This window comes from Glycine max, chromosome 12, assembly GCF_000004515.6.
Source record: "Glycine max cultivar Williams 82 chromosome 12, Glycine_max_v4.0, whole genome shotgun sequence".
In the NCBI taxonomy this organism is placed as follows: domain Eukaryota; kingdom Viridiplantae; phylum Streptophyta; class Magnoliopsida; order Fabales; family Fabaceae; genus Glycine; species Glycine max.
This window is the reverse complement of record NC_038248.2, coordinates 36,658,412-36,672,023: the sequence shown is the minus strand read 5'-3', so window position 1 is coordinate 36,672,023 and position 13,612 is coordinate 36,658,412. Positions and strand designations below refer to the sequence as shown.

The 13,612-nt window shown below is 29.3% G+C and overlaps 1 protein-coding gene across 9 annotated transcripts; it reads left to right on the top strand.

Annotated features, from left to right (window-relative positions):
- The first annotated feature begins 1,561 nt into the window (after positions 1–1,561).
- LOC100785458 (protein YABBY 12) lies at positions 1,562–11,752 on the top strand. 9 transcript variants are annotated; one of them, XM_006592733.4, is made up of 7 exons: positions 1,562–1,984; positions 3,962–4,084; positions 4,535–4,649; positions 5,774–5,822; positions 7,146–7,221; positions 10,373–10,455; positions 11,320–11,752. In XM_006592733.4, exons 1-7 carry the CDS (start codon positions 1,913–1,915, stop codon positions 11,351–11,353), a joined length of 552 nt encoding a protein of 183 aa, XP_006592796.1. In that variant the 5' UTR covers positions 1,562–1,912; the 3' UTR covers positions 11,354–11,752. The 9 variants fall into 9 exon arrangements, with proteins under 9 accessions (XP_006592796.1, XP_006592795.1, XP_003540284.1 ...); XM_006592732.4 differs by having other exon boundaries at positions 1,588–1,984; positions 4,529–4,649; XM_041007079.1 differs by lacking the exon at positions 1,562–1,984 and adding an exon at positions 2,598–2,833.
- Positions 11,753–13,612: the final 1,860 nt, after the last annotated feature.

Sequence of the window (13,612 nt, the reverse complement as noted above, 5' to 3'; positions counted from 1 at the left end):
GCAGTGTACGTACACAGGGCAAGGCACATTTCAAGCTTTAGTTTCATCAACTGATAGCTTCTTTCATAATCCTTTTTTTGTTGTTAAATTTAATAGCTGTTTATATATATTGAAAAAATCGATGCATATAACTTATTTGTGGCGAAGGCAACGTGGACGAAATGTACAAGTTCTTGTGGAAAAATAAAATCAACACAAGTGAAAATTAATAGCATGAACGGTCGATGTAAGCACGTGCTATTCTTGGATTTATAAGTCCCTTTTGTTTCAAAATGTTTATCCAGTGTTTAGAGCTGTGCAAAAATTAGATTTTTTTAAATATGAACAGACTTATTTTCAAATTACTTTTATAAAGTGAATTGGTTTGGATTTTTCAAAATAGTTCAGTTTTTTAGATTTAGTCCGATTCAAATCAATTATTCATTTTATATTCATATATAGATAATACTAAACCAAATCAAATTGAATCTCTTTTGAAAAATGGCTCAATTAATTTAACTATTTTCATAAAGTAGTTCAATTTAACTTTTTCTTCAAAATGATTTGATTTTTTCAAAGCGATTCACTTTAGTTTTCAATGTTATCGATTATTTTGGTTATCAGTTTATTGAATGAAAGAAGAAGACCAATGATAATAATAAAAAGACCCAGAACGACTAATTAAGTAATGATAAATGAAAATCCCAGGTGTAAGACGTTCACAGGAAAATACATGAACATGTACAGTAAAATGTCTATTCACTTTCTGATAAAAACAAAGGATCACTATTCACTTTGCAAATAGTACACCGCAATAGATAACCCGAGGCACAAAAATGGACAAAAGCCAATTTACAATCCATGCTATTTCCATAGTCCTTCGACGTCATTATTGTTACTAACCCTTACTACACCTTTATGTTGACTTACTGTGTAATTAACAAACATTAATAATAATTTGATTTAGACATCAGGTTGATTTAGAAGATTTTCTCATTTCATGAACTTGAACCCCTTGAGGGTCAGAAATCAGAATAGACTTGAAAAAGGTGTTAGTTAAAATATTTGTTTGAAAAGAAGAAGAAAAAAAGTGGTAATAAAAACTAGTGAAACATTTGTCAGCCTATCTGTCTATCTTATCTATCTATCTTTCACAATTCACATGCATACATTGAGTAATAAGAGCACACACATTCACACACTATAGTATTTCTTTCTATTTTTCTCTCTCTGTGTTAAACATTCCTAGCATTAATATCTCGCCCCCCTCGTCCGCTACAGAAAGCCAGTGAGAATGGGTCACTCCCACCCACTCATTTTCTCAATCATAACACATCCACCCCCAACACCCTCACTCTCTGCTTCTCTGTCTTTTACAAAGAAAAACATTTGATTGACATGTAATGTGTTATTTAACACTTAAAAGAGAAAAATTAAAAATAGAAATATAATAGAATTTATAATATGATAAGAAATAATATAAAAAAATAACAGCACATGTTAATAAAATATAAATAAAAGATAATTTATATATCATTACTCCTTTTCAAACACACATACAAACACAAAAATATTTTCACACCTCCTATAATCCATCTTTTCCAATTCATAATTCAAAAGTGTCACTAATCCCACTCACTTCACTGGTTTTCCCCGACCAGACTAGTCCCATCCTAACCATTCAGATTTTAATTTGTACACGTCCTCTCTCTCATACACACTCTCTTTCTTACCCCATTTAAGAAAAATAATAATAACAAAGTTTCTTTTCTTTATTTAACCTTTATGATTCTCTGTCTTATATTCTTCTGGGTCTTCTGTAAATCCTTGATCTAGCTTGTTTCACTTTGTTTCAGTCAAGAAACTCTCCTCTCTATAAATCTACTAAGCAAACACAAAGGACAGTCACAATTTTATTTTTTTTTATAAAAAAATGTCAATGGACATGATGGCAACCGAACGTGTTTGTTATGTTCACTGCAACTTCTGCAACACCACTCTAGCGGTACAGTTCTGAATTCTCTCTTTCTATCTTTCAATCTCTCTCTCTCTCTCTCTCTCCCTCTCTTTTCCCTGAATTCTTCCAAGTTTGTTGTTATTATACCATGTGTTTCACCAGCTAACAATTTGTCAATAAGGTTTTTCTATATTTTTCTTGAATCGAGATCATGAAAGCAAGGAATTAAAGAAGGGTCACTTCCCCCAAGGAATTGGAATCCATCATTGAAGTGAGCTTCATGACTGGAATAATGTACTTTAGATCATGAATTAATCGACTCCTAAGTCCTATCTTATATTTTATGGGAAAGTGTAACTGGGTTTTCTAAAATAGCCTCTATTTGTGCCAACAAGTTCAGCTAGGGTGTTAATTTGGTTAGAGGCAAGGCAAGTGATACACATATTTAACACTCTCATGAGTAATAGCAGAAGACAAATATTAAACTCGAAATCCAGAAACTTTCAACAATTGTAAGGCATATACTAATTTTAAAGGGTAACAAAGCAATTTTGTGAGCCTGAATATAAGAAATTTGACGGTTGTGAAAAGGTAGGGCTACTCCCAGGTATTAGGGTTCTTGTAATATAGGGAGCCCTTTCCCCTCTTTTTGTTTTTTTTTGGTTTAATTTTTCAGAAGAGTATATAGCATCGTATGATCTCACATGCTATATATGTTATGTTGTATAAAAAGTCAACCGCTAGCTGTTTTTGATTTATCAGTATTTTATTTCTTGTTTTCTTTCTGAAGTATTCACACACAGCTCATAAAATTTAATCTATGTGGTGGTTTTTTTTTTCTCTTTCCTCAGTCTATTTCGCTTGATTCCCGTTCACTGATGAGTGATGAGGTTGAAGGTGGTGTATTCTGTTCATCATGATATGCCAGTGAAGCGTCATTTTTTTTTTTTGATGATCAAGAATTTTTCACAATTTCAGACTTATTGCTACCTTTTCTTTCTACAAGAACTTGTAGCGATTATGACGTCCAGACAAATCCATTTACGCACCAGAAAAATGCCATGCCCTCTCTCTCTCTTTTTTATTTTCCTTTACCTTTCTCCCCTTTCATCATAATATCTCTGTTGAAATTACTCCTTTTGAGAAAGCATTATCTTTCTTTCTTTCTCTCCTCCGATCTTGACACTGCACAAGGAGCAGTAAATTTAATCTGCTTCATGATGGTGGCCATCACTTTTCTTTAATCATACCTGTTTGGTAGCAGTAGTGGTTAACGGTGTATTGTGTTTCAATTTTATTTTCATGGTTTCCGTTCCAGTCATGTCATTTTCATCTTTCTCTTTCCTCCTCGATCGCTATGAGCTACAATGTCTATCTTTTTTTCATCTTTGCCTTGCAGTACCAGCCAAAAAGTGAATGGAAACATTGTGAGAGTGCTAACTTTTAAATTTTGCCATGTCAGTTCCTCAGCTTCCTGCTACGCGCTATTGCTAACTTAACATGTTCTAGTATTCAATATAGCTTGCACTCACTTGCTCTCTCTCATAATGAAACAAAATATTACTACTTCCCTTACCTTTCTCTCTCTCTTAAAACCTCATTTGTCGTCCTCTTCATCAACCTCTTTCTTCTGCCTCACCAACCAATTTGTTTTCTTTTTGCAATGCTGGTGCTTGGAAGCATCTCTCCATTGAATGTGATAGCTTCAATTCTCCAACATTTGTATAAATACTTTAACATCGACAAGTGTGAAGCTCTGATATTAATTTGGTCATGGCGATGGTCCAGACAGTTATGTACGAAATCATTTAATAAAGCATTGAGAATCCCAACTTAGATGATGTATATACATCAAAGTTTGATTTGATCAGTGTTTGACATACACACTACTCTTCTTCAATTCCCTTGTGTGTGAAGGAGAGACAAATTAAGATTATATATTTAGCTTAGTTTCTAGCTAGTGGCTACTGAAATTGAAACTGATAACATGTGTTTGTTTTTGTATTCCGAAACGGGTTTTTGCAGGTTAGTGTTCCATGCAGCAGTTTGCTCACCATAGTTACGGTTAGATGTGGACACTGTGCCAATTTGCTGACAGTTAACATGGGAGCATCACTTCAAACTTTTCCTTCTCAAGACACTACTCAGGTATATATTTCACAAGCTTAATTTTGGTTTCTTTCTTGTATGTATTGGATAATATATACTTACTTCCTTTGTTTCAGATTATATGGCCATTTTAGAAAAAAAATTCATTTCAAAATATATGTCATTTTATAGAATTAATGTTGCATTAAAAAAAAATATCAATGCCATTAATCAATACTTAATACTTAATGAAAGTAGTATGTAGTAAGAATAAATGAATAATTAATTAGAAGACTAAAAGGTATATTAAAAAGTTACTTAATGTTTTTTTTTATAAAATTCAATAAATAAAGTACATTCTTTGTATCAAAATCTTCATCATCATATAATATGAAACGGAGAGAATATCTTTTATTATTTCTATTTACATTTTACACGCCTTTTGTTGGGCTATATACTACATTTATGTGTGTCTTGTCTTAGCGATTTTCTACCGTTGGTAAGTTACAGAGACAGCATCTAAGTGTTCAAGAAGCATGCAGCAAGGAACTAGGATCATCATCAAAGTGCAAATCATTTGAGACTGTAGACCATGAGCAGCAACCTAGGATTCCTCCCATTCGTCGTAAGTTACACAAACTATATTTAATTTATCTCATTAATTCTTATTTAGCTTTTTGGCACACTATATAATATCTGAGTTAGTAATATGAATGAAGAAGCCGGGTCCTATAGCTAGACCAGCCTGAACTTTTTCCGTTAAACTCTGAGAAGGTTTAAGGACAAAATGATTCAGGCTAAGTTATGCCAATTAATGTAAGCAAGCAGAACAATGTCATCATTGAGGCCAGTTGTCCTTAAACTCAGTTTTTCATGAGAGTGGGCGTCCATCTCTCTGAGTAAAAAAAAATTTGGGTACAAAGGTACCCAATTTGGTCTATATTTTCTTCATCCATTTAAGTGTCCCCAACCAGATGGTGACCTTTCGCAACAAATTGACCTATCCTTAATCGATTGCAATCATGTTGTGCCCTAGCTACATTCATAACACTATTTTACATTTACAGTTGCAAGCTAGTTACAACTCGCAGTTAAATAATTCTTTTTACTAATGTTTATTATAATCACATTAATCAATCAGTTGAGATATGTGCAAAAGGATATTTTAATCAAAGAGAAAAAAGCTTTTTCTAACATGATTTGAGAAAATTATTTTTTGCACATTTAAAGAGACAATTTTTGTTGTCTCCATTAATTTTAGAGAATATTTTTAATTGCGTGTGTACGAAATAAAAGGTGAATGAAAGATATAGAAATAATTATATATAGTGTCTAATATCGTATTAATTGTTTGTTTTTCAAATAATGGTACAATATGACTTATATACACTTCTTCATGTCAGATTATTGATTTGATTGTTTATAATAAACTGTGACTACATAAGAATTTTCGTCCCTCTCTTCGTACAAGTAGCAGCTAATGATAATTGAATTGATATTGGTAGTGATATATACTTTAGTAACTTTTTAGTGGATTGAATGTGCCCCTGTGCCGGCCAGTTCGTCCAACTATATATGTATGGGGACGCCTCTTGCTAAAAGTTCTAGCTCAACCTGATTTAATTTGGTTGTTAGAAAGTCATAGTGTTAATATGTGTTAATTAATTTAAAATTGTTGATTTATGATGTTTATATTTATATTCTATGTAATCTGTTCAATATTTTAACCAAATCATTTTTTTAACACAGCTCCTGAGAAGAGACAACGTGTTCCTTCTGCTTATAACCGGTTCATTAAGTAAGTGATCTTTTCAAATTTACATTTTAAATAAACTTCCTGCCATTTCCCCAGCTACTTTGTACATAATGTATATCCACGTATTCTAATTAGTATATATGGTTGAATAGAGTTTGGATCCCATGATTAATATGTTCCAATTAAAAAAATAAAATTAGTTAAATAGAAGGATTAATGAGAATGACTATTCATGATTCAAATAATATAATTGGTTAAGTGATGGACAAGCATGAGATCATAAATGCATACATTTGAAATAAATCATACTAATATAAACAATTATATACAAATGAAAATTCTTATGTATATAAAATTATTAACAAAATAAAATTTTAATATGACAGTGGCAAAGGGAATGACTACATATTAAAACTTTAGAGTATGTTTCTCAAAAAAGAAAAAAAAAACTTTAGAGAATGTTTATAAATAAAAATATAAAAAAATTCAGATAAATTTGGACACTATTATAACTTGAAACAACATGAAGATAGCTTACAAATATTTGCATCAGTTCCTTTTATTTATCTTTTTTTATAATTAAAGATAGCTTACAAATTAAAAATATAATATTTTAATTTCATTTATATTAAAATTATTTCTTAACTTCTTAATATTCACTATTTTATTTTTCATTTATGATAAACATGTAAAATATTAGGAATTAGGTAAATTAAGAATATATTTAAAAATAATGATTAAAATTGTTTTGAACTTTTTAAAAGATAATAAAATTATCAAGGGAATCTAATTCAGTTGATTGAACAAATTATACAAGTTATTATAAATTTTCTGATATTTTTTCTATTCCTACCAATAAAAAAATAATAAAAACTTCAAAAAATGGACAAATAAAGAAAATTAAGGAAGTAAATTCATTTAAGAAAACGTGTTATGTGGTTAACAATCAGTGCATTTATTATTTTTATAACTCATAATCATTGAATAATGATAATAGGCATCACAGAGATAAAGAAATGTAACAAGTATAATTTTTAGATTTGTTAAACATATTTAGAATTGTAACTTATTAAAATATTTTTTTCTTAAAAGAAAGTTGAAAGCATATTAACACAAGGTGTTACCAAAAAATATATATTAATACAAAAGGTATTAATATACTCTTCTTATTTTCCAAAATGAATATTTTAATTAGTAAATTATGACTTGAAATTGTTAAATTACTTAAAGATATAATTGGTTAACATATTTTTCTAAAAGAAAAAATAAGTCAACAAAGTCATTATGTGCGTTTTCATGACATTGTAATTTTTCTCTGAATACATCTGTTATTCCATTTGGATATATACATCATTCTGGTTGCAGGGAAGAAATACAAAGAATTAAGGCTAGTAATCCAGATATCAGCCACAGGGAAGCATTTAGCACAGCAGCCAAAAACGTGAGTTTAAGCTTTATTACTATTTTTTTTTCCATTTTTGCATATGTATACCGGTATATGAATGCATGCAAGTTCTATCTCTATTTTTTTCACTCACATGTGATGACTACACAATAAAAAATAACTTTGTCGTTTATATGAACTCGGTGAAGGTTGAAATCCAATATGCCCACTATTATTGTAGAAATTTTACCAATAAAGCTAATGTCTCCTTCCAGTTAGATGCTGCAGGTTTATATCAAACTTGTGTGTAGTAATGGCAACTGATCATGTCCTTCTACTACTACCTATAATGAGGGTTGCTCTTATTTAAGCAGTTAATACAGTGATAAATACAAACATGCATGTAGAGCTGAGAAAATGGTTTGCATTGTAAAAGACGGAACTACAAAAAAAGGAAAGTGTTAAATAAATTAACTCAAATTTAAGAAGTGTTGCTATATATTGCTATTAGAATAAATTAAGATGATATGTGCAGTAAAAAAAAAATGATATGTAAAGTTCTGTATATGTCTAGAATATGATGCAAAACCGTATGCAACATTATAAACCATTGCATGTTATTATCAGTATTGTATAAACTAATATCTTGTTAATTTAACCGAGACTACTCCCGATATGCTTAATTTATACTAAGAAGTCGATCTAAAAATATGTAACACTTGGCCTTATTAAAAATGGGAAACACTTGAGAGATCTATAAGATTCAATATCTGATAAATACATGCATTACATAAATTATATACATTGGATGGTGGTATTTACACATACATCACACTTTTTACATTTTATTAATAAGATATAAATTTCAGTGTACTTACACATTATTGGTCATATACAATGAAGTGAGTTCTATATATAAGTCAATGAATTGAATTAACTCAATATGATTTCAAGACTTGACTTTTTAGTTGAAGTAAATAAGTTTCAGTTAAATTAAAATTGAATTTGTTAACTAATTAAGCTGAACTTGAATTAAGTATTGTTTGATTTATTTGGTTCATGAATTAAGGATGAGTTATGTGAATTATTTGAATAAAGTCCCATTTTAGTCTTTAAGATTATAAATGTTAGTTATTTTAGTCTATTACTATATATGGAATAGTTGTTTTGCTTTTCATTTCATTTCTTACTATCATTCTGTTGAAAAGAAGAAGTAAATGATGTTTTGTTAATGACTTGAACTCAGAAGTCAATCAAATTGATAGTTCGTAAACTTAAATTAAACTGAACTTAAACTAAAATAATTAGTTCTAGTAAGCTAATTTTGACTCACATTGACTAATTTCTAACCTTATCTACATAAGTTGGTCATGCGTAACAATGGTGATTTACAATTATTATTTTTTACATCATTTTACGTTTTTTATAAGTGAAAATAACATTTAGCATGAGAACCAATTCTCACATAGTTGTGATTTTTCATTCCTTTTAATGACTTTCAATTGTTCACACCTCTCTCTACTCGATCTTCCTTTCGTTTCAATGACATGCATGTTTCATACTGGACTTTCTAATAAAATTCTACAGTATAGGGTAAATATATATTACGTAACGTAAAAAGATTGTCAAAAACCTATCCTCCTTCGTAGAAAACCAGTTAATGTTCTATACATAAATTTATACATTTCTTTTAACACCAGTCACTTTTGAAAACTGAAAAATAGAATGGGGAAAGTGATCTGATGTGGTTTTGATATGTGTAAGAAGTAGGCAATAACCATTTAGATGTTGGGATATTGTTGTAGGAAAAATGGTGTAAAAAGTAATGTATATAAGTTAAATTAATACAAGATCTACGCATTGATTTTTTTTTTATCCATCAAAATCGAAGGTGTTATCAGAGATTATTTATAATAATACACACTTTGTTCAACCAATTGAATCTAGATCACCTTAATATTTATTCATTGGTTATGAAAAAATAATTTTTTCTCAAAAAAATATAAATGAAATGGCTTGGTCAAGTCTGTAAGAAGAAGGATATGATGTAATTCTTTTATGACTGTTTCTTTTACCTGACTTTGTTGAAAATTTGATTTTCAATTATGCAAAATAAGTTTAACATTGAAAAGGAATGTACAAAGTACAGATTTTAGAAGTATAAGAATTATGAAGCTAATACTTTGAAGTTTTGAAGAGACGGAGAATTATGGTTTCTTTAATTTTTTTTGTATGTTAATCTCCGTAGTTTTCTTTTCTTTTTTTTTTTTTACTCCTTGGTTTTCAAACTCTCTTAACTTGGTAATATTTTATGGTCTATAGTTCAGTTCAAAGTCAAACTTTTAACTTTATAAAGGTTTAAGCTAAGATGAGAGAGTATACAATGGTCTTTTTTCTGATTGATGTATACTGATCCTGCATTTATTTCTTTTTATGCTTTTGATTTGGTCTTACAAGACTTTTATATATGGGTTAGAATACCTTTTATTCTTCATTTCTTAATAAAATTTTGCTTATAAGAAAATAGTTCAGTTTAAACTCAACATCACAGTTTTTTTTTTCCTTATCACATAACCTATTGCATTTTTTACTTTCTTTTTCTTGTCTTTCTATTAATTTCTCTCTTCTTCACACTCCAAGATAAGGTGTAAAAATATTATTTTTTAAAATAATTAATTAGAATACATTGATAATATAGATTATTTTATAATATTATCCAATTATAAATTTCTATTCATAATAAGATGAATAAGATTGTTGACTTTTGTTATTAATTGTTTTAAGAATATTTTTTTAATTAATTGATAATATAAAAATATTTACACTCACAATATATCAAAACTAAACTCTTATTTTTGCTAAACTCTTATTTTTATTCTTAGTTTCTCTTTAGATCAGTAAGAAAATTGCCTTTTTTTTTTAGGTCTTGTGTATATATACACACGTTTTTGAACATTCAAGTCTAAGTTCTAAGTGGATAACGGCATAAAAAAAATCCCAAATTAGGATATTATAAACAAAGTGAAGAGGTGGAAGGACCAAAGACATAAGATTTTTTAACTGAAACATAATTTCTATTTAAACATATTGCAAGTGTCTGATCCTGATCTCTGGATAAATAATCATTTTGCAGGATTTTTTTAGGTTTATGTGCACACACACATTCACACCCATGTAATTGACTTCTTGATAAATCATCATTTTGCAGGGCTTTTGTAGGGCAAACACACACATGATTTGGCGTGTCTATATATATAGAAAAACATCTAATTTCTCTTTTGCAACCATTAGGTACTGTATGAAATCAAGTTTGATACCTAGCAGAATTTATGGAATCACTTTCTTAAACCAAAAACATTTAAAACAGCCCCATATATATAGCTTATGATTCTAGATTTTGTTTTTGTAGGCATGTATACTTCCCTTGTTCATGATGCTATTAGTCCAAAATTTCCAATCTTATATGCATTTAAGTTAGATGCCAGAGTCTGCAACATGCGATTCCATTTTATGCTTTCCTCCAAATTTATAACTCCCATGCACTGTAACATGCTCTGCACGATATTAATTTGTTGGCCAATATATATAATTTAAGCCACATATATACAGGTAGGAAATTGAAAAATGAGACCTTAATTTATTACTGAAATTATTGACAGGTTAAGTCAGAGTTATTCTAATTCCTACGTTTTAGTTTGTACAAGAATTATCTATCACAACTTCTGTGAGCCAATTTGGTGTTTTTATATCCTATATATACCCATTCTAGAGTCTTACATTACATCATTATATATATATATATATATATATATATATATATATATATATATATATATGATTTAAACTGATATATTGATATTGTACTAGTATATATCCAATTTGGAACTTTTATGGTATGTTTGGTTGGATGGAAGGAAAATAAGAAAAGAATGAAAAGTTTAAAATTTGAATCGAAAGAAAATAATAGAAGAAAAAAATTAAATTTTTGTATCTACAAAAACAATTTTTTCTTTCATTTTCTCTCCAAAGCAGAAAAAAATATTTGGTTAGTTGTGTTTTTTTTTTATTTCTTTCCTTTCATATTTTTTCTCCTACCAAACTGAACCATTAATTTTCCTTTCTGATTTGTCTCATCTTATATGAATTTATATGCAGTGGGCACATTTCCCTCACATTCACTTTGGGTTAAAGCTAGACGGCAATAAGCAAGCAAAGTTGGACCAGGGTGATGGTACTCAAAAGTCTAACGGATTTTACTGATTACATATATATAAACGGAAGTTTATCATTATCAACTGGTTTTTTCTGTGCTTGACCTAAATCAGTGAAAAATGAGGTTGATCAAATTTCCTAATCATACCAACTGGATGGGAAGACTCTCCTGAAAATTGACCTCAGCATCTCACCCATCTTTAATATATATTATTATTATTATATGTATGCATGTGTTGCGCGCCCTATTCTAGATGTTATGAAATGATTGCTATTCTTGTGATTGCATTAAATTACTATGTTGAACTTAGTCTCTTAAGTAATTAAACATTATTGTAAGTTTCCTTCTCTTTATAATAATGTGTCTTTCTATTTAGTAACAATCTATATCTGCTTCCTCTTTTGGATGATTGCGTCTCAACATATCAAAGGACGATTGCATCATTTTATTCTTTTGATGATAAGCAATGAAGCTAGCAACCATGTGTCACTCTCTCATCCTCGAAGAGGACCACTTGAACAGTGCTTTTCGTCTTTGAGATGGTTACCATTTGACCCTTCTTTAGGTACATGGTGCTTCATCCAGAGGGACAATCTTTTATCCACCATGTTTCATGAGGGTATTTTTATTTTCTCTTTTTTTGGAGGGTGTTGTTCTTAATACCTTGGACTTTTGTGCTGTGGGGCTATCTGAACCAATTCGATTCCACAACCAACCATCCTTCTGAAATAAATAAAAATCAAATAGTTGGAATTGTTAATTTTCTCTTCCTCGATCTGTTTGGTTGATTCTTTTGTTGTTCTTCAATTCTTGGACCGTCTTGTTCAGTTAATGCAGTGCAGCCTTCTGAAAGGACACCATACAGTGCAGGTGTTGCATGCATGTCTTCCTCTGTCGCGTTCACAGAAGTCAAGTTTTTTTTTTTAATCTTTTAAGAAAAGGAACTGTACAGAAGGAAGTGATCAAAGAAAAACTACAATTTCCTATAATTAAAACCTAATTCATAGCATCTTCCAAGTTTCATAAAAAACAATATAAACTTCATTGCAACAAGTATATTATTGACTGAAGCGAATTAATAAGAGACTATGATTTGATCCCGGAATAAAATCTTATTGAAACTACTCGTAAGTCTACTACTTTTTTTTTAACCACTGTAATGGCCCTTTGTTTTCAGGTGACACATCAAGATATTTCTTCACACAAGTTTCAGTCATTTGAATTACACTAATTGAATAAATCATATTTTATGATAATCGAATTCAGGTTCTCTCCCCAAATTTACTTTGTGTTGCACCTACCCCCATTGAATAGTCTGTCAGTCTAGTTAGTGATAGTCATGTTAGTTCATAAATCTAGCTAATACTCGGTGAAAGGCTTATTATTTTGAAAATCTATTTGTCTGTTTAAGAACAAGATCATTCGTCTATATATTAAAGGCTTGATGTAAAATACTACAACAATAAAATTTCATCCTATTAAATAACATCAACTATATAGATCATATGGCGTCATTTCATATAAAATCAACCTTTAAAAAACTAATAAAAAAAGTCAGATATTTATAAAGACCAAGTCAAAAACCTAAATTAAAATGCTCGTGATGATAGAATAACATGTGACACTTAAATGGTAAGAATAAAGCAAGTCACATGCTTAGGCAAAATTTGACTTAGTCTAACTTACTACCACAAAATAAATTATGCATGCAATACAAGAAAAGGTTAAAAAAAGAAAAGAACAAAAAAATTCTTTTGACCGCTTTTGAGTCTTTTTTCCTTTCTATATCCTTCTCCTTTATTTCCTTCAAACTCTCTCCTTAATTTATATAATAATAATATAGGCAATCAGCAAAAGATAAACAATAACAATAATAACAAAATTTGTGTGCATTTACGCATAACTTTGATAATTTAAGTTATATATCTTTTTCTGAAAAGATGATTTTTTTATTGAATTGAATTAGATTTTATATTGAAAACCAATCGAATCCAAATCAAATCAATCTTTTTATATAAAAAAGTTTAGGTGAATTAAATTTTAGAGACTCATAAGATTAGAACTTAATTGTCTCAAGATTAGATTCACATAGTATTTACATAGTTATTTACAAATCGTAAACCAACAAGATTTACACTTCAACAAGATTTTCAAATCAACTTTTTTATGTAGTCAAATTATTCAATAATTAATTACATGATCATGTATTTAAAAACTTCTATAAAATATCTTCTA